Consider the following 21,077-nt stretch of genomic DNA (forward strand, 5'->3'; position numbering starts at 1 on the left):
GGAGTTGGAACAAAAATGAGTTCTTAATTCATTTAACTCATGATTCTTTTGTTCAACTTCTTATGATAAGTATATATTACTTTTGTAAATTTCTCCAAATTGCTTTCATCATTTAAACAATTTTACACAGTTTTTCAAAAGTAAAGCATAGCATATATATGTGTAAAATATAACCTTTGAATTGCTTTTCTGAAATACAAAAGAAAAGGAAACTCCCTTTCCTTGTAATCTAACTTATAAGCAGACAATGCACATGGAAAGTGAAGTATGTCAACTATCACATGGTTCTTAATTGTGATTACACTTTATTGCACTCAGCCTATTAAGTGCTTAAATTGCCAGATAACAGAATCTATGTTCCTAATATTGGAAAGTGTATTAATGGCATTTTACTCCTTATTGTAGCCCAGTTCCAACAATCACATGGATGAAGGTTAACGGTTATATTCCTAGTAAGTCACGTCTGCGTAAATCTCAGGCAGTACTGGAAATACCCAACGTGCAGCTGGACGATGCAGGCACATATGAGTGCAGAGCTGAAAACTCACGTGGAAAAAATTCCTTTCGTGGACAGTTGCAAGTATACAGTAAGTGTTCTCAGCCAAGTTTGATGCCCTGGTCACAAGAGTCAAACTGAAAATGCAATTTGAACTAAACATTGCTAGATACATATACCATGCTTCTTTTGTATGGTAAATCACTAGGTAAAATTACCCTACACACAGAAATGCTTTAAATTAAAAACAAATGAGAAATTGTCAGGTTCTTTTTATAGCATAGGTAATTGCTAACCTTAAAAATATTTTCCCAGCACTAAAGCTGTCATCTGATGTTGCAAACCTTATAACCTTTATTAACTTATTCTTGCCCTTGGCCTGAATCAGGAGTCACAATTTATTGCCCATGAACCAAATCCTACCAGCTGTCTTTTTTTTTTTTGTAAATAAAATTTTTTTGAAACACAGTGACACCCATTTGTTTGCATATTGCCTGCATCAGCTTTAAGCACTGCTAAGGCAGAGTTAAGTTGTTGAGATAAAGATCAACTGACTGGCAAAGTGTCAAATACTTTCTAGCTCATCTTTTGCACAAAAATTTTGCTGGTCCTACACTAAATTACTGCATCTGTATGATACATAACCTTCATGGCTTACAAATGTTTATATTTTCCAAAAATTTCAGAGACAACCAGGTTGTGTGTAAGAACTGGGAAAATCTACTTCCAAAATATCTACAATCTCATCTTCTATAAATAGCAAATTATAGTTTTCATATTTTTTTATAATGCATATTATACATAAAAGGTAAGTGATACTATTCTTATTTTCCAGATGAGGACACTAAAACTGAGGGACAGTCACGCAGAGCACTGATACAAGAAAATACAGATCCTTACAGCATGAAATTAAACAAATTGCATATTAAGCTGAATCTGCTAGAAACTATAACTGTCACTGTATTCAAGATCAGTTCATCTAAAAAACTTAATGTCCTTCACAGGGATGCTGCAAAATATTTTGAAATGTTAAAATATTATTTCAACCTGTTTTGTTTTTATTATTTGTAAAAGAAAAAAACTCCTTTAAAAATTCAGCCCTTGAACCAAATTTACTATGCCATGCACATTTTGCTCATTCACTCATTGATTCAGCTACTGTTTATTAAATGCTATTACCGCACTACAAGCTAACAATAGAGATTTGAGGAAATTCTTGGTTGACTGAATTAGATGAAAAGCAAATCCCACATCCATTCGTCTGCTGATGGGCATCTAGGCTACTTCCATGTCCTGGCTATTATAAATAGTGCTGCAATGAACATTGGGGTGCACGTGTCTCTTTCAGATCTGGATTCCTCAGTGTGTATGCCCAGGAGTGGGATTGCTGGGTCATATGGCAGTTCTATTTCCAGTTTTTTAGGAAATTTCCACACTGTTTTCCATAGTGGCTGTACTAGTTGGCATTCCCACCAACAGTGTAAAAGGGTTCCCTTTTCTCCACACCCTCTCCAGCATTTATTGCTTGTAGACTTTTGGATAGCAGCCATCCTGACTGGTGTGTAATGGTACCTCATTGTATAAGGAAGCTGTGGTACATATACACCATGGAATATTACTCAGCCATTAAAAAGAATTCATTTGAATCAGTTCTAATGAGATGGATGAAACTGGAGCCCATTATACAGAGTGAAGGAAGCCAGAAAGATAAAGAACATTACAGCATACTAACACATATATATGGAATTTAGAAAGATGGTAACGATAACCCTATATGCAAAACAGAAAAAGAGACATAGAAGTACAGAACAGACTTTTGAACTCTGTGGGAGAAGGTGAGGGTGGGATGTTTCAAAAGAACAGCATGTATATTATCTATGGTGAAACAGATCACCAGCCCAGGTGGGATGCATGAGTCAAGTGCTCAGGCCTGGTGCGCTGGGAAGACCCAGAGGAATCGGGTGGAGAGGGAGGTGGGAGGGGGGATCGGGATGGGGAATACTTGTAACTCTATGTCTGATTCATATCAATGTATGACAAAACCCACTGAAAAAAAATAAATTAATTAATTAAAAACAAACAGACAAACAAAAATAAAAGCAAATCCCACAGAGGGCAAAGCATGCTATCTGCTATGATAAAAGCCTACGGGAGCAGAGTCCACTACTTTCCACCAGATTGATTCAAGGAAAGCATTCCAGAGAATTTGTACCTTAAAGGTTTTCCCATCCACCAGTGGCCTGGCAGCCAGCTGGATCAGGACCCAGCCCCTACCGTCAGTAGGCTGGCACCAGTTCCAGGACTCCCAGGACATAGCCAGCTAGCTCAGGACACAGTCCTGCCAACCATCAGGTCAGTGCAAGTCCCTTGTGACCGGGCCATGCAGCCAGTCACGCTGGGACCCAGTCCCACGCACCTCTAGCCCCTGCATGAGGCAGGGCCTGGCAGCAAACGGATCAGACATAAGTGAAGTAGAGACTAAGAACAATAAACAAGATCAGTGAAAAGAAGAGCTGGTACTTTGAAATAAGTAAAACTAATAAAACTGTAGCTAGACTCATCAAGAAAAAGAGGGTCCATGTAAATAAAATAAATCAAAGCTGAAAGAAGACAAGTTACAGCCAATACCACAGAAAGACAAGGGATCATAAGAGATTACTACAAACAATTATATGTCAATAAAATGGACAATGTAGAAAAAAGGAATAAGTGTCTGGAAATGTACAATTTCCCAAGAAACAATCAGGAATAAATAGAAAATATGAAAAGATCAATTACCAGTAATGAAATTACATCAGTAATAAAATAAAATAAAAACTCCCAGCAAACAAAAGTATAGTACCAGATGGCCTCACAGGTGGTGAAGTCTACCAAAAATTTAAAGAAAAGTTAACAGCCCTCCTTTTCAAACTCTTCCAAAAATTTGCAGAGGAAAATGTCTGAACTCATTCTACAATATCACCTAGTACTAAAATCAGACAAAAATATAGCACAAAAAATTTACAGGCCAATACCACTGATGAACACAGATGGACACATCCTCAAAAACAAAAAATAAAACTAGCAAATTGAATTCAACAATACATTACAATGATCACACAATGATCTAGTGGGGCTTATCCCAAGGGTGCAAATTATTGTGTTATACCACTTTAACAAATCAAAGAAAGAAATCGTATAATCATCTCAATAGCTATGAAAAAGCATCGGACATCTTGAAATACACACACACACACACACACACACACACACACACACACACACTCACACACATACATATAAAATGAAATGATACTCAGGCTTTAAAAAAAAAAAGAAAAAAAAAATCTTACCATCTCTGACAACTCGGGTGGACCCAGAGGGAATTATGTTAAGGAAAATAAGTCAGAGAAACACAAGCATCATGTGATTTCACTTATGTGTGGAATCTGAAAAACAAAACAAATGAAAACACATAACAAAACTGAAACAGAGTAATAGATGCAGAGAACAAATGGGTGATAGCCAGAAGGGAAAGGGGCAGAGGGAGGCAAGAAATAGATGAGAGAGATTCAGAGATTCAAACTTGAGAAAAATGTCAGTGGAGGAAAGACGCTTTAACCCTGGCTGCCCTGACAACTGAGTTGGTAAGGAATCCACCTGCAATGCAGGAGACCCCAGCTCGATCCCTGGGTCGGAAGATCCGCTGGAGATGGGATAGGCTACCCACTCCAGTATTCTTGCCTGGAGAATGCCCCTTATGACTGATTCATGTTGATATATGGCATAAAACAACACAATATTTTAAAGCAATGATCCTTCAATTAAAAATAAATAAAATTTTAAAAAGATAGGAAAAAAAGTGCCTTTTGGAGAGGAGATATTTTAAAATTAAACAACAAGAACAGAAAGATATGCTTCATTTAGATTAAAAAGTGTTTCAAATTATTAAAACATCTCCATGATTATATTTTTACACAGGGAGTAGAGTTCTCTGTGTAATGCAGTGCCAATTTTCTTCCAAAATTCAAGTTACATGAATTGATAACATATTTAATGCTTATGAATTCATTAACATTCCATAAAAACTTGATTTTTGTGAAACGTTGAGAAGTGAAATCACCCTTTTTTAATCTTTAAACTCTTACAGCCTATCCACACTGGGCAGAAAAACTGAATGATACTCAGTTAGACAGTGGGAGCCCTCTGCGATGGGAATGTAAGGCCACTGGAAAGCCCAGACCCACCTACCGCTGGCTGAAGAATGGAGTGCCCCTCTTGCCTCAGGTACTGTTGGTAACCATTAACACGTTCCAGTGATATTTTTGTGGAATTTCACAAAGGACAAACTAACTTCCTTTAGTCTTATTGAAAACCATTTCTTATTTATCCCTTATATTAGGAATGAGAAAGATAACATATAAACAAATTACTTTTTACTCTTTAAAAAAATTATTGAACTATAGTTGATTTACAATGTTGTGTTAATTATTTCTGTACAGCACAGTGATTCAATTATACATATATATATATATTCTTTTTAAAATGTTATTTTCCACTGTGGTTTATCATAAGATATTGAATATAATTCTATGTATTGTACAGTGGAACTTTGTTGCTTATCCATTCTATGTATAAAAGTTTACATCTGCTAGCCCCAACCTCCCACTGTATCTATCCTCCAACCTCTGCCCCCTTGGTAAGCACTAATCTGTTCCCTATCTTGTGATTCTGGTTCTGCTTCATAAATAGATTCATTGTGTAATATTTTAGATTTCATGTATAAGTGATATCATATGGTATTTGTCTTTTTCTGACTTACTTTGCTTTGTATGATAATCTCTACTTGCATCCATTTTGCTGTAAATGACATTATTTTGCTGGCTGAATATTCCATTGTATATATGTGCCATATCTTCTTTACCCATTTATCTGTTGAAGGACATTTAGGTTATTTCCATGTCTTGGCTACTGCAAATAGTGCTGTTATGAACATAGGTGTGCAAACATCTTTTTGAATTACAGTTTTGTCCATACATATGCACAGGAGTGGGATCGCTTGATCATATGTTAATTGTATTTTTAGTTTTCCACTGTGGTTGCACCAACTTACATACCCACCAATTGTATAAGAGTTCCCTTTTCTCCACATCCTCTCCAGCATTTGTTAGTTGTAGACTTTTTAATGATGGCTGGCTATTCTGAGTGGTGTGAGGCTGTACCTTAGTGTAGTTTGATTTGCATTTCTCTAATAATTGGCAATTTTGAAAATCTTTTCATGTGCCTGTTGGCCATCTGTGTGTCTTCTTTGGAGAAATCCATATTTAGGTCTTCTGCCCATATTTTTTGTATGGGGTTCTTTTTGTTGTTGCTGAAAAAAATAAAGTTTTCTTTTAGTTTTAATTGCCTCATTACTTTCTGATAATACATCACTTCTTCAAATTTTATTCAATCCTATAAGTTCATAGGAAAATATCAGTGATTATCATTAACTCATTGCCATTTTTAGCAGACTTTTAGACATCATCTAACCAACTGCTGTCACTATGAAGACGGTGGGATAATCAAAATATAAAGTTGCTTGCCTGAGATTGAAACTGTTTACCACAGATTGGGACTGGAACCTATAGGCTGTGATTCTAACCCAGCCAAAACCCACAATACCTGGTTTCAGGACTGAATGAAGCTCAGGGTCTTGATGTCCCATCACAGAAAGAATTCAGTGAGAGATAAAGTGATGGTTAAGAAATGGATTTATTCAGATTCAGAGAAAAGTACACTCCACAGACAGAGCCTGGGCCATCACAGAGGGCAAAGTGCAGTGCAAAATGGGGTGTGGTTAGGTTTTCTAGGCTGGGTATTTCACATACTATTAAGTGGGAGGATTATTGCAACTATTTTGGGGAGGAGGTGGAGATTTCCAGGAATTGCATCATCATTCATTTCTTGGTCTTTTGACAGTGATTGAAACTGTCATGGTGCCTCTGGGTGTTTCATTATCCTTGCTGATTGAGGATCAGGGTCTAATCAAAATCAACTTTTCTACTATCTTGCACCCATTTGATTCTAATCAGTTTAGCTGTGTCCTTCAGTTCAGTTCAGTAGCTCAGTCTTGTCCAACTCTTTGTGACCACATGGACTGCAGCAACCCAGGTGTCCCTGTGCATCACCAACTCCCAGAGTTTACTCAAATTTATGTCCATTGAGTCAGTGATGCCATCCAACCATCTCATCCTCTGTCATCCCCTTCTCCTCCCACTTTCAATCTTTCCCAGCATCAGGGTCTTTTCCAATGAGTCAGTTCTTTGCATCAGATGATCAAAGTATTGGAGTTTCAGCTTCAGCATCAATCCTTCTGATGGTCATTCAGGACTGATTTCCTTTAGGACGGACTGGTTGGATCTCTTTGCAGTCCAAGGGACTCTAAAGGATCTTCTCCAACACCACAGTTCAAAAGCATCAATTCTTCCATGCTCAGCTTTCTTTATAGTCCATCTCTCATATCCATACATGACTACTGAAAAAGACATAGCTTTGACTAGAGAGACCTTTGTCAGGGAAGTAATGTCTCTGCTTTTTAATATGCTGTCTAGGATGATCATACCTTTTTTTCCAATGAGCAAGTGTCTTTTAATTTCGTGGCTGTAGTGACCATCTACAGTGATTTCAGAGCCTCAAAAAATAAAGTCCGTTGCTGTTTCCATTGTCTCCCCATCTATTTGCCATGAAGTGATGGGACCAGATGTCATGATCTTAGTTTTCTGAGTGTTGAGCTTTAATCCAACTTTTTCACTCTCTTCTTTCACTTTCATCAAGAGTTTCTTTAGTACTTCTTTGCTTTCTGCCATAAGTGTGGTGTCATCTGCATATCTGAGGTTATTGATTTTTCTCCTGGCAATCTTGATTCCAGCTTGTCCTTCATCCAGTCTAGCAATCTCATGATATATTCAGCATATAAGTTAAATAAACAATGTGACAATATGCAACCTAGAGATATTCCTTCCAGATTTGAAACCAGTCTATTGTTCCATGTCCAGTTCTAACTGCTTCTTTTTGACCTGCCTACAGATTTCTAAGGAGGCAGGTCAGGTGGTCTGGCATTCCCATCTCTTTCAGAATTTTCCACAGTTTGTTTTGATTCACACAGTGGAAAGCTTTGGCATAGTCAATAAAGCATAAGCAGATGTTTTTCTGGAACTCTCATTCTTTTTTAATGATCCAAATGATGTTGGCAATTCGATCTCTGGTTCCTCTGCCTTTTCTAAAACCAGCTTGAACATCTTGAAGTTCACACTTCCCATACAGGTAAAGCCTGGTTTGGAAAATTTTGAGCATTATTTTGATACTGTGTGAGATGAAAGCAATTGTGTGGTATTTTGAGCATTCTTTGGCATTGCCTTTCTTTCTTTCTTTCTTTTTTTTGGCATTACCTTTCTTTTGGATTAGAATGGAAACTGACCTTTTCCAGTCCTGTGGCCACTGCTGAGTTTTCCAAATTTGCTGGCATATTGAGTGCAGCACTTTCACAGTATCATCTTTCAGGATTTGAAATAGCTCACATGTGATTCCATCACGTCCACTAGCTTTGTTCATAGTTACGCTTCCTAAGACCCCTTTGACTTTGCATTTCAGGATGTCTGGCTCTAGGTGAGTGATCATACCATCATGATTATATGGGTCCTGAAGATCTTTTTTGTATAGTTTTTCTGTGTATTCCTGCCACCTCTGCTTAACATCTTCTGCTTCTGAGGGCCCATTCCATTTCTGTCCCTTATTGTGCCCATCTTTCCATGAAATGTTCCCTTAGTGTCTCTAAGCTTCTTGAAGAGATCTCCAGTCTTCCCCATTATTTTGTTTTCCTCTATTTCTTTGCTTTGACCAGTGAGGAAAGCTTTTTTTTATCTCTCCTTGCATTCTTTGGAACTCTGCATTCAAATGGGTATATCTTTTCTTTTCTCCTTTGACTTTTGTTTCTCTTCTTTTCATAGCAGTTTGTAAAACCTCCTCAGACAGCCATTTTGCCTTTTTGCATTTCTTTTTCTTGGGGATGATCTTGATCATTGCCTCTTGTACAATGTGATGAGTCTCCATCCATAGTTCTTCAACCGCTCTATCACATCTAATCCCTTGAATCTATTTGTCACTTCCACTGTATAGTCATAAGGATTTGATTTAGGTCATACCTGAATCGTCTAGTGGCTATCCCTACTTTCTTCAGTTTAAGTCTGAATTTGGCAATAAGGAGTTCATGATCTGAGCCACAGTCAGGTTTCGGTGACTTGTTTTTGGTGGCTGTATAGAGCTTCTCCATCTTTGGCTGCAAATAATATGATTTTGGTACTGACCATCTGGTGATGCCCATGTGTAGAGTCTTCTCTTGTGTTGTTGGAAAAGGGTGTTTACTGTGACCAGTGCGTTCTCTTGGCAAAACCCTGTTAGCCTTTGCCCTGCTTCATTCTGTACTCCAAGGCCAAATTTGCCCATTACTCCAGGTACTTGTTGACTTCCCCCTTTTGCATTCCAGTCCCCTATAATGAAAAGGGCATCTCTTTTGTGTGTTAGTTCTAGAAGGTCGTGCAGGTCTTCATAGAGCTGTTTCAGCATAACTGGTTGGGCCATAGACTTGGATTGCTGTAATATTGAATGGTTTGCCTTGGAAACGAACAGAGATCATTCTGTGGTTTTGGGGATTGCATTCAAGTACTTTATTTTGGACTCTCTTGTTGACTATGATGGCTACTCCATTTCTTCTAAGGGATTCTTGCCCGCAGTAGTAAATATAATGGTCATCTGAGTTAAATTCACCCATTCCAGTCCATTTTAGTTTGCTGATTCCTAGAATGTCGACATTCACTCTTTCCATCTCCTGTTTGACCACTTCCAATTTGCCTTGATTCATGGACCTAACATTCCAGCTTCTTATGCAATATTGCTCTTTATAGCATCGGAACTTTCTACTATCACCAGTCCCACCCACAACTGGGTATTGTTTTTGCTTTGGCTCCATCCCTTCATTCTTCCTGGAGTTATTTCTCCACTGATCTCCAGTAGCACATTGGGCACCTACCAACCTGGGGAGTTCCTCTTTCAGTATCCTATCATTTTGACTTTTCATACTGTTCATGGGGTTCTCAAGGCAAGAATACTGAAGTGGTTTGCCATTCCCCTCTCCAGTGGACCACATTCGATCTGACCTATACAACAGGACCTGTCTGTCTTGGGTGGCCCCACACAGCATGGCATAGTTCACTGTGGTCCGTGTGATCAGATTGGCTAGTTTTCTGTGATTATGGTTTCAGTATGTCTGCCCTTTTTTGCCCTCTCGCAACACCTACCATCTTACTTTATTACCTATGGACAAAAGGGAGGGGAAGTGTATAAATTAAAATTCCAAACACAGTTTCTGCACGAGTTCTACCATTATCAAAGGATCTCGTTTCTGTAGTTTGCCTTTTTGGACCTTGATTTGCCCTTTTGTAAAATCAAAAAATTAGATCATATCACCACCACAGTCACATCCAAATCCAATATTCCCTGATTCTAAAATCACTAAGGCCAAAGCATAGTTACAGAAAAAGACCGACACAAATAAAAAGAGTAGGAGAACTGCTAAAGAAAACTGAGAGGGAGGGAGTGGGAATCCTGGGACGTTGGCTTATTGCCTGTCTCTCTAATCTTCTTGGGATATCACATAAACCTTGGGAAGGGGTGTGTGCTGGTTATATTGTCTACTCTCACCAACTCAGTAAATTCCACTGGCAGATAATAGTTGGACGAATGAATGGGTTCATTTTAAAAATGATGTCAAATTACTTGGCATCTCTGTTGATAGATAAGCAAAGCCCTGCTCACTAAAATTAAAAGAATGATTTGCTTGATGTTAAATAGATAAGATATCTGATTGTTAAACAACATTTTAAATTTAAAATTTGTTTCCGAAGTGTGCTCTTGGCCTCAGTTTACCTCAGTTTGCATGTGCTTTATTTTCTGTCTTCTGTATTATTTCATCTGATAATGAAATTTACATTTTCTGACCAAAAGTTTTATACAGAGTCCAGTTATAGGACAGTTTTTTTTTTTTTTTTTTTTTTTTTTTACTTATTTATTTTTTTAATCTATGTCATTGTGCTGGGAAGTGAAAGAAAAGACAAACATCTGACCAGATCAATATAATAAAGAGATTCATGGACTTCATTTAATTCTTGGACTGTATTTAACCTTTATCTTACATATCTGCAGTCTCAATCCTTTCTACATTTGAACTCCAGCTTCTTATTTGTAAAATAAATTCATTAAAAGCATTATCTGATGACTGTTTTTCATAAGTTTGACCAGTATACCAAACAAAAGCTGCTTATTTTAAAATATAATCACAAGTACAATTCATAAAAATAACTATAAGAAGATATAGTTGTAATTTCTTTTCTGATCAAGGCATAGCTATATTTTACATTAGAATAATACATAGTAAATTTGTCTTCCTAAATTGAAATAATGTTCAACTGTATTAATTGTGAGGGCTTCCTGGTGACTCAGATGGTAAAGGATCTGCCTGCAATGCAGGAGACCCAAGTTCAGTGCCTGGGTCAGGAAGATCCCTTGAAGGGAGCAGCTACACACGCCAGTATTCTTGCCTGGAGAATTCCGTGGAGAGGAGTCGGAGGGCTATAGCCCATGGGGTTTCAACATTGGAGGCTTTTTTTTTTTTTAATCTAGGAGAGAATAATTGTAAAATATGTGTGAAACATTCAATTTCTATATCTATTTTTCTTATTCCATTACAGAGTAGGGTTGAGATGGTTAATGGAGTATTGATGATCCACAACGTGAATCAATCAGATGCTGGAATGTATCAGTGTCTGGCTGAAAATAAATACAGAACCATCTATGCAAGTGCTGAGCTGAAGATTTTAGGTATGCCGTTTCTAACTAAATGAATAAGAAAGATGTGTGGCTTCTTCTCATGCTCTAATTCTTACTATGCTGGAGGTTTATGATGTGATTGTAAAAACCTATTTTATCTTTAAAAAGAAATACTATGCTTTGCTGATATGTACTTTTTAAATTTTGGGAGATAAGGTTATATGGCATACAATTTGTCCCGTAACATTTACTTTCTTTAATTTTAGTTTTAATCCTAACAGATTTACACAATTTATCTTTTCTATGGCTTTAAAAAAATCACATAAGAAAAGTATGCTAACTTTCAATGAAAGTTGTCATAAGGGTAGAGGATCAGAATGTAGGTTATCAACATAGCAGTGCTTAATATTTTCCCAAACTGCTCCTACCTACCAGTAGGTATGTGGCTCCTGCAAGGCAGGATGCCCAAGAAAGCATCCTCTGTTAAAGAGATGTTACCACCTTAACAGGTTGATGAGAGCCCCCCCCCCCCAAAGCTGGACACAGTAAGTTCATAGGGTTACATTCTGGAATATAACCAGAACACTAGCACTGCTTCACACTTTCCTACAAGAAAAATTCAATCTAGGGGAACAGGCTACCAAATTGAGCCTCTTTAGGGCACTGGAATCGATTTTCCTTTTTCTCACTCGCAAGATGTTCTAAATTTTGGTTCTGAGATAATTATAACACAAAGAGAGAGACTTAGATGACCTTAACACACCATTTATCAGAAGTGTGCAAAGGCCTGAGTGTGCTGTGTACTTCCCACTGATTCAAAGTACAACATTCACAGAAACACCCAAGATCTTGGAGTCTGAAAATGCACCTTTCATATATCAGTTAAATATAATATGCCATAAACCAACTTGAATTATGAATGTTTATATTTGAAATTTCCTCACACTATAACAAATCCATCCAATATTGATACAGGAGTCCATGTTTCAATGTCTTACATCCTAACCAATCAAAAAATATTTACTTTCTTATTAGCTCATACACCTGTATTTCTGAATTAAAAAACTGATTCAGCACTCACCTAATCAATAGTTTATCCAGAAACACTCTCAAATGGGTTCCTTTCTTATTCAAAAATATGTTTTCAAAATTACCTTTAATAAGGTATATCCCCAGTAGGCAACCAAATATGTTATCTTTCTATAAATTCCTAAATTTTTCTTTCAATTTCTTAACTCATCTCAGTTGGTACCTTTTTCTCTTTGTGATGCATAGATATCTTTTAATGTTATGTGCTATGCTAAAACATTAGATATCTTTTAATGTTATGTGTTATGTGCTAAGTATAATTATGTTATACTTCCATGTAATGAACATAAAACAAATGAAATATTCATAAGATTTTTAGATTGGCATAAATAAATATCTAAGATACAGTAAACTTGTACAGATATTTTCCAGGTTCTCTTTTAAATGTAAAGGTGTCTCTTTTTGTTTGTTTGTTTGTTTATTTTTTCACATATTCTTTAGTTCAGCATTTTAGGAATCAGTGAACTAAAATGGACTGGAATGAGTGAATTTAACTCAGATGACCATTATATCTAATACTGTGGGTAAGACTCCCCTTAAGAGAAATACAGTAGCCATCATAGTCAACAAAAGAGTCTGAAATGCAGTACTTGGATGCAATCTGAAAAATGACAGAATCATCTCTGTTTGTTTCTAAGGCAAACCATTCAATATCACAGTAATCCAAGTCTATACCCCAACCACTAATGCTGATGAAGCTGAAGGGTTTGATGAAGAACTACAAGACCTTCTAGAACAAGCAAACACCCCCAAAAGATGTCTGTTTTATTATAGGGGACTGGAATGAAAAAGTAAGAAGTCAACAGATACCTGGAGTAATGGGTAAATTTGACCTTGGAGTACAGAATGAAGCAGGGTAAAGGCTAACAGAGTTTTGCCAAGAGAATGCACTGGTCATAGCAAACACCCTCTTCCAACAACACAAGAGAAGACTCTACACATGGTCATCACCAGATGGTCAATACCAAAATCAGATTGATTATATTCTTTGCAGTCAAGGATGGAGTAGTTGTATACAGTCAGCAAAAATGAGACTGGAAGCTGACTCTGGATGAGATTATGAACTCCCTATTGCCAAATTCAGACTCAAATTGAAGAAAGTAGGAAAAACCACTAGACCATTCAGGTAGGACCTAAATCAAATCCCTTACAATTATACAGTGGAGCTGACTAATAGATTCAAGGGATTAGATAATATAGGCAGAGTGCTTAAAGAACCACAGAGGGAGTTCATGACATTGTACAGGAGGCAGGGATCAAGACCATCCCCAAGAAAAAGAAATGCAAAATGGCAAAATGGTTGACTGAGGAAGCATTACAAATAGTTGACAAAAAGAAAAAAAGAAACTAAAGGTAAAAGAGAAAAGGAAAGATATACCAATTTGAATGCAGAGTTCCAAAGAATAGCAAGGAAAGATAAGAAAGACTTCCACAGTGATCAATGCAAAGAAGTAAAGCAAAACAATAGAATGGGAAAGACTAGAGATCGCTTCAAGAAAATTAGAGATAGCAAGGGAATATTTCATGGAAAGATGGGCACAGTTAAGGACAGAAAAACTATACAAAAAAGATCTTCAGGATCCGTATAATCACGATGGTGTGATCACTCCCCTAGAGCCAGACATCCTGAAATGCAATGTCAAGTAGGCCTTAGGAAGCATCACTATGAACAAAGCTAGTGGACATGATGGAATTGCAGGTGAGCTATTTCAAATCCTAAAAGATGATGCTGTGAAAGTACTTCACTCAATATGCCAGCAAATTTGGAAAACTAAGCAGTGGCCACAGGACTAGAAAAGGTCAGTTTTCATCCCAGTCCCAAAAAAAGGCAATGTCAAAGAATGCTCAAACTACCATTCAAGTTGTCCTCATCTCACATGCTAGCAAAGTAATGCTCAAAATTCTCCAAGCCAGCCTTCAACAGTACAAGAACCATGAAATTCCAGATGTTCAAGGTGGGCTTATAAAGGCAGGGGAACCAGAGATCAAACTGCCAGCATCTGTTGGATCATGGAAAAAGCACAAGAGTTCCAGAAAAACACCTACTTCTTCTTTATTGACTATGGCAAAGCCGTTGACTGTTTGAATCACAACAAACTATGGGAAATTCTTAAAGAGATGGGAATAAGCAGAATCCCTGACCTGACTCCTAGGAAATCTGTATTCAGGTCAAGAAGCAACAGTTAGAACTGGACATGGAACAACAGACTGGTTCCGAATCGGGAAAGGAGTACGTCAAGGCTGTATATTTTCGTCATGCTTATTTAACTTATATGCAGAGTACATCATGAGAAATGCTGGGCTGAAAGAAGCACAAGTTGGAATCAAGTTTGCTGGGAGAAATATCAACAACCTCAGATATGCAGATGACACTATCCTTATGACAGAAAGTGAACAACTAAAGAGGATCTTGATGAAAGTGAAAGAGAACAGTGAAAAAGTTGGCTTAAAAGTCAACATTCAGAAAACTAAGATCACAGTATCTGGTCCCATCACTTCATGGCAAATATATTGGGAAACAGTGGAAACAATGAGACTTTGACTGCAGCCATGAATTAAGACACTTGCTCCTTGGAAGAAAAGCTATGATCAACCTAGACAGCATATTAAAAAACAGGGGCATTCCTTTGCCAACAAATGTCCATCTAGTCAAAGGTATGGTTTTTCCAGTAGTCGTGTATGGGTGTGAAAGTTGGAATACAAAGACAGCTGAGCACCAAAAAATTGATGCTTTTGAACTGTGATGTTGGAGAAGACTCTTGACAGTCTCTTGGACTAACAAGGAGATCCAACCAGTCCATCCTAAAGGAGACCAGTCCTGAATATTCATTGGACGGGCTGATGCTGAAGATGAAACTCCAATACTTTGGCCACCTGATGGGAAGGACTGACTCATTGAAAAGACCCTGATTTTGGGAAAGATTGAAGGCAGGAGGAGAAGACGATGGCAGAGGATAAGATGGTAGGATGGCATCACTGATGGGCTTGACATGAGTTTGAGTAGGCTCCAGGATTTCGTGGTGCAGCAAGCTTTGCGTGCTGCAGTCTGGGTGGTCACAAATAGTTGGATATGACTGAGCGACTGATCTGCACTGAACTTCAGTTCAGTGTTGTTAACCACAGCTACCTACTGGAATGTCTTGGGAAGCTTAAATGAAAACTAATAATAAAAATCTAGTAGTACAAAATGAATATTAATGAATGCTCAGGCCTAGGTGAATAATTGCAACCAATGAGTTGAAATTTAAATTATTCAATTCTTAAAACTGTATTTCTTAAAACTCTACATTTAGTTTTGTATACTATTTAAATGGACTTCTCAGGTGGCCCAGTGCTAAAGAAGCTTCCTGACAATGCAGGAGGTGCAGGAGATCCCAGTTCCATCCCTGGGTCAGGAAGATCCCCTGGAGTAGAAAATGGCAACCTGTTCCAGTATTTTTGCCTAGAAAATTATGTGTTGCAATTATTGGACATGACTGAGAACCTGAACACACACACACATACACATTATTAAGTAAAATATGCATCAAGACTCAGAGATTAGAAACAGGTGACACAGGATTGCCTTCTTCACGGATAGCCTCCATTTTTCCAAAGGAAGCCCCAAACAGACCCATGTTCAATCCCTTCACCTTTTGCCCAAAGTGATCATTAAACTTACACAATTAAAGTTTAATTAAAGCATCTCATTCTTTGAAACAACCTTTATCTGTAGGCCCCACAATTGTAAGAACCTGGTAAAAGAAAGGACAGCCAATAAGATATCTATGAAGCAATAATTAAATTAATATTCAAATTAGTGCCTTTTATATGTGTAGATATCTTATGACTTTATTAAAAATGCATTCCAAAGGTAAAATTGCCCAATGTCATTGAATCATCCATTAGAAGTTACTGTCATTGCTTCTGGTAGAATTAACCTTTTCTTTTTTATAGCTTCAGCTCCCACTTTTGCACTGAATCAACTGAAGAAAACAATAATTATTCCCAAAGACCAAGAAGTCATCATAGAGTGCAAACCTCAAGGATCTCCAAAACCAACTATCTCTTGGAAGAAGGGAGACAAAGCAGTTAGAGAGAATAAAAGGTTAGAAGTATATTTCATAATTCAAACTTTTAACATCAGACTTTTCTGAAGTTGTGGATGATGCACACAACGTATATGAGTCTTAACATAATGGTGAACATATTTCATGAACTGGCTGAGCTATGATTTTGTCTTCATAGTGATTAAGAAAAAAATCAAGTGATCTATAAAGGAAAAAGTTCTATCTCAAAATGGCCATACTTCTTGTTTCTGTGATATTTCAGCACCAACTGGGAATTTCACCAGATTATGGAGAAAGCAAATACTTTCATTCAGTTAGTTAATTTTGGTTTTCATTTTAGGTCTCCAGGTTTGAGGACCTGGAAGTTATCTATGATAATTTTTAGATGATGGGTTTGCATTTCAATGTTAGTATTAAAAATAATATAAACATATTCTTGATATCCTGGGTAATCCCTTTATGACAGAATACTGCCAAGCTAAATTTGCATTATTGCTTTAATTATGTTAATGAAAAACACTATAGAATTATTTCGGTTGCTACATGCAAATGAGGAATATACAGAGGACTTTCTACCATATAAAGGTCTGTCATTGATACATAAAGCCAAAGCAGAGCATGGGACTACAAATGGGGAAAAATGATGAGAGAATCACATAGTTGCACAACAGCCTGTGTATGACAAATTCAAAAGTCTCATGCATTACCAGTCATTATCATCTGGTGTTGCAAATGGTGATTTGATAAAATATTATCTTCCATTATGTTACAATAATGTTGCATATGTTGTTTAAGGCTGTGTTTTTTATTTGATCTATAAAAATTAGGAGTTTATGTTTTGATTTATGTTTCAGTCTCAGTAAACATATAGCTAAAATAATTTAAGTCAGCATTAGAGCCCATTTAAACAATTCCTTAAGTAATTTTGGAATATTTTGGAATATTTGAAAAATATCTTTGGAATATATGCTTTTCCCATTCAAGTCTGGGAAATGTTATTTTAAATTGCATGTCTCTAATGAAATAATTTATGAATGATTGGATTACGGTCAGGCCCAAGGATCTATGCTGCCTAGAATTGATATGGATTAATCATGGACATTGGGTTTCTCAGGTAGCAGCAGTGGTAAGGAATCCATCTGTAATGCAAGAGATGCGGGTTTGATCCCTCGGTTGGGAAGACACCCTGGAGGAGGGTATGGCAGCCCACTCAAATATTTTTGCCTGGAGAATCCCATGGACAGAGGGGCCTGGTGGGCTATAGTCTATAGGATCACAAAGAGTTGGATATGATTGAAGTGACTTATCTCACACATAATGGATATTTTGTTTAGGAAAAAAAAGAAAAAACTCTTTCTGAGTACAAGTGAGATTGGGGAGTGAATTACAAGCTGTTAGATCAGTGTTTCATTTGGATGAATTGTATATGGTTGAAATGAATTTTTAATGATTGTTGCTCAGAAATATGAAAAAACAAACAAACAAAAACAAAGAAACAAAAACCTCACACAAATCTTTCATTATAACAGGAGAAAATGAATTTGTAGTATCCTAGTAAGAACATATACTTTACATTGCTTACTTATCATTTTTTTGAATGTATTGAATTTTCTCATATCATCAAAATATATATGACATATTAGTATAAGCCATTCCATTTGCAATGCATTACTTTGTTTTATGTTTGAAAATGACATGTGAGCCTTGTCTTATTTATTTCAGTTCACCATAGAATGTCCCTCATCAACTCTTTGTAAACATCACATTGAGTTTAATAAGCGTGGTGCCATCTCTTTGTCAAAGCAAAAGTACTGAAAGAGAAATGGGATTATGAATTTCTATTACAAAAATATGAGTGTAATAAATTTTTTATTTTACAGAAGTCAAAATGCATAGTTGTGAATTTTCCATTTTTCTTGCTCCCTTTTCTATTTACTGCTAACTCCTTGGTTAACAGTGAAATACAATGGCATCAAACTAAGATCACTCAAATTTTCCATATTTCAATACCTCTGGTTAAAATGCTATTTAGCAATAATACTGAAAGGTGTTTTTATTTAAGTAAAAGTAAGGTTTGGACACAATTAGTTAGCATTTTGTTACCCTGAACTATATGCTTAAATATGTAAATTGGTTTAATTTCATAACAAATATCAAAGATAATAGTGTATTTTTATTCTTAAAAATTGACAGGCACACTTGCAAAATGTAATTTTCGGCAGTGTCAAGTTTCAGTAAGAATACAATCTAATTGGATATAAAAAATAAATGTTCAAATATTAAAGTAAGAGGCTAAGATTTAAATAACAGTAAAAAGAATTACGCAAAGCGTTATAAGAATACACATAGCTATTTGGACAATTGTACATTCTAAAAATATGAGTGCAAAACAAAAATTTTAATGTATATATTTTATATGCTTTAGAAGAGTATCTCAATTACATATGGCAACTTGTTTTCTTACATATATTTTAGGTCATTTGTATCTGTTAGAAGTACTTCAGCTATTTGTAAGTAGAAAGGGAGTGTTTTGCCAAAAGTTTTCAATTTTGTCTCAGATTCAAAGGATTTGCTAACAAAATAAGTCACACATTATATACAAATGAATAATGCCACTATTTATTAGAGAACTATCTAGCTTACTTTCTTTATTAACATTAAAAGGAAAGAGAAACAGAAACAGCAAACGAGAGCAATAATACATACTTCACCAAATTGAATTTGCCCGCATCCAGACTTAAACAGCACTCGGAAGTCTCATGTCACAGCACATACTGAGTCCCAATTGGGAAAAGGTCCCAAGCAGTGAGTCCACTCTCTGGATAAGTCTTTTAAAATTGCAGTTCGGGGTTTATAATCCCTCAGTCATCAACCTGTGAGCAAACTGAAGCTCCGCTTTCATGTTAATGGTGGGTTTTTTGGTCATGTAAAACTTGGAATGTTGTTAAGACCCAGGGCTGGGTTGGCCAGGCCCCCTCCAGGGCCTCAACAATTTCAAAATTCCTTACCTGTCTTATCTACGGGGCACTCACAGTCAGGACAGGTCCAGGCAGGTTAGAAGCAAGGTCAGAGGCCTGCTCTGCATTGTCTCTTAAGCCTAAAACTATTTAATTTCCTTAACAGGGAGATGTTAGAAAACTGTTAATGCTTTGAAAATTTAGGGTCATATGTATTTCACCTTGGGGCACAGGTTCAAATCATTGTTTATTTTGTTATAAATATGTTCACCATTCATGTAATCTGCATCAAGTATGTCCTTCACTCATCCAACCTACAACTAGAAAAAAAAACGCTAAATGAATAGCCTGACCTTCATTCACAGTCTTCAGAGTTATTTGGGGTCTTTCCAAATTAAGGATTAAAGCAGCAAATGGCAATTTCCTATATGGGGACATAAAGACCACTATTACATTGAGAAAATGATGTCAAAGTAATAATATATCATAAGAGGAACATTTAGGTATGAGAAACATATTATTTTCAAAGCATAAAATTGTGTCCAGAGCAATAACCTAAAAATGTAATAAAAGGCTTCAATTGCAGAAAAAAAATTTTAACCAAATCAGCTGAAAGTATGTCAGAAACTCAAAACAGTGAATTTGAATCAGCATTAATTTCAATGTAATTCTAAACCGTAAGTCTATAACAACGTGAGGTTAATAAGTCATTTATTTTATCAATGGAGTGTCAATTTATTACCTTACCCTATTCTGCCACATTTTGATGGGTCTGTTGGTGTGCATGTGTAATTTCCTTGGTTCTGTCTTGTTTCAGCAAAGATTTGAAATGGTGGACTCGTGTTACAACTTGGTTACAGCTCAATTTTATTCTGCAAATAAAGGATAGTGCACCCTGGAGGCTTAAGGGCAGGCCAACCCCAAAGGAGAGACCGCAGCCCTTCTTGACTTCCTCCTTTTATGTGTTTGTTTCCTCCCTCCACCTTGAGCCTACCCTATGCAAACTGGGCTAGCCAAGAAGGGGGCATGTTTGTTTCAGCTGAATTTCTCACTCCAGTCCATGGATTTTCTTTTGTTCCACTTTCTTGGACTTTTTCCTTTGTCTTTTAGTCACTGCCATCTTGGACTCCTTTTTCCTATTCTAACTACCTAACAGAATGTTCCCAAATTCAGTTTCGTTTTGTTTTGGGAAGGATTCTTCAAAACACAAATTTTCTTAAATTTGTCTGTTTTGCTAAAGAAATACACAAATCATTATCCTAAAGTTTAAAGGGCTTCCTGGGTGGCTCAGCAGTAAAGAATCCGCCTGTAATGCAGGGGCCGTAGGAGACAGGGGTTCAATACCTGGGTTGGGAAGATCTCCTGGAGGAGGACATTTCAACCCAATCCAGTATTGTTGCTTGGAGAATCTCCATGGACAGAGGAACCTGGTAAGCTACAGTCCATGGGGTCACAGAGAGACTGACAGGACTGAAGATACTTTAGCGTGCACACATGCATGCAAATTTTAAAATGTAATAAAGAGTAACTAGGACATGGCTTGAATTTTAGAAGAAATAGGATTAACAAATAAGTTGTCTGATTATACATACAAAATATTTCATTCATTTGGCCCTAAGTGATACAACCAAAATATGTAAGAAA

At 36.7% G+C, this 21,077-nt stretch overlaps 1 protein-coding gene across 1 annotated transcript in view; it reads left to right on the forward strand.

Annotated features, from left to right (window-relative positions):
* CNTN5 (contactin 5) overlaps positions 1-21,077 on the forward strand; it is a 1,527,443-nt gene that overhangs the window by 1,222,815 nt on the left and 283,551 nt on the right. Inside the window, exons 10-13 of the mRNA XM_065944251.1 lie at positions 406-587; positions 4,626-4,762; positions 11,260-11,389; positions 16,364-16,514. Coding sequence (XP_065800323.1) covers positions 406-587; positions 4,626-4,762; positions 11,260-11,389; positions 16,364-16,514 — 600 coding nt within the window. The remainder of the gene's footprint in view (positions 1-405; positions 588-4,625; positions 4,763-11,259; positions 11,390-16,363; positions 16,515-21,077) is intronic.

This window comes from Muntiacus reevesi, chromosome 9, assembly GCF_963930625.1.
Source record: "Muntiacus reevesi chromosome 9, mMunRee1.1, whole genome shotgun sequence".
NCBI lineage: Eukaryota > Metazoa > Chordata > Mammalia > Artiodactyla > Cervidae > Muntiacus > Muntiacus reevesi.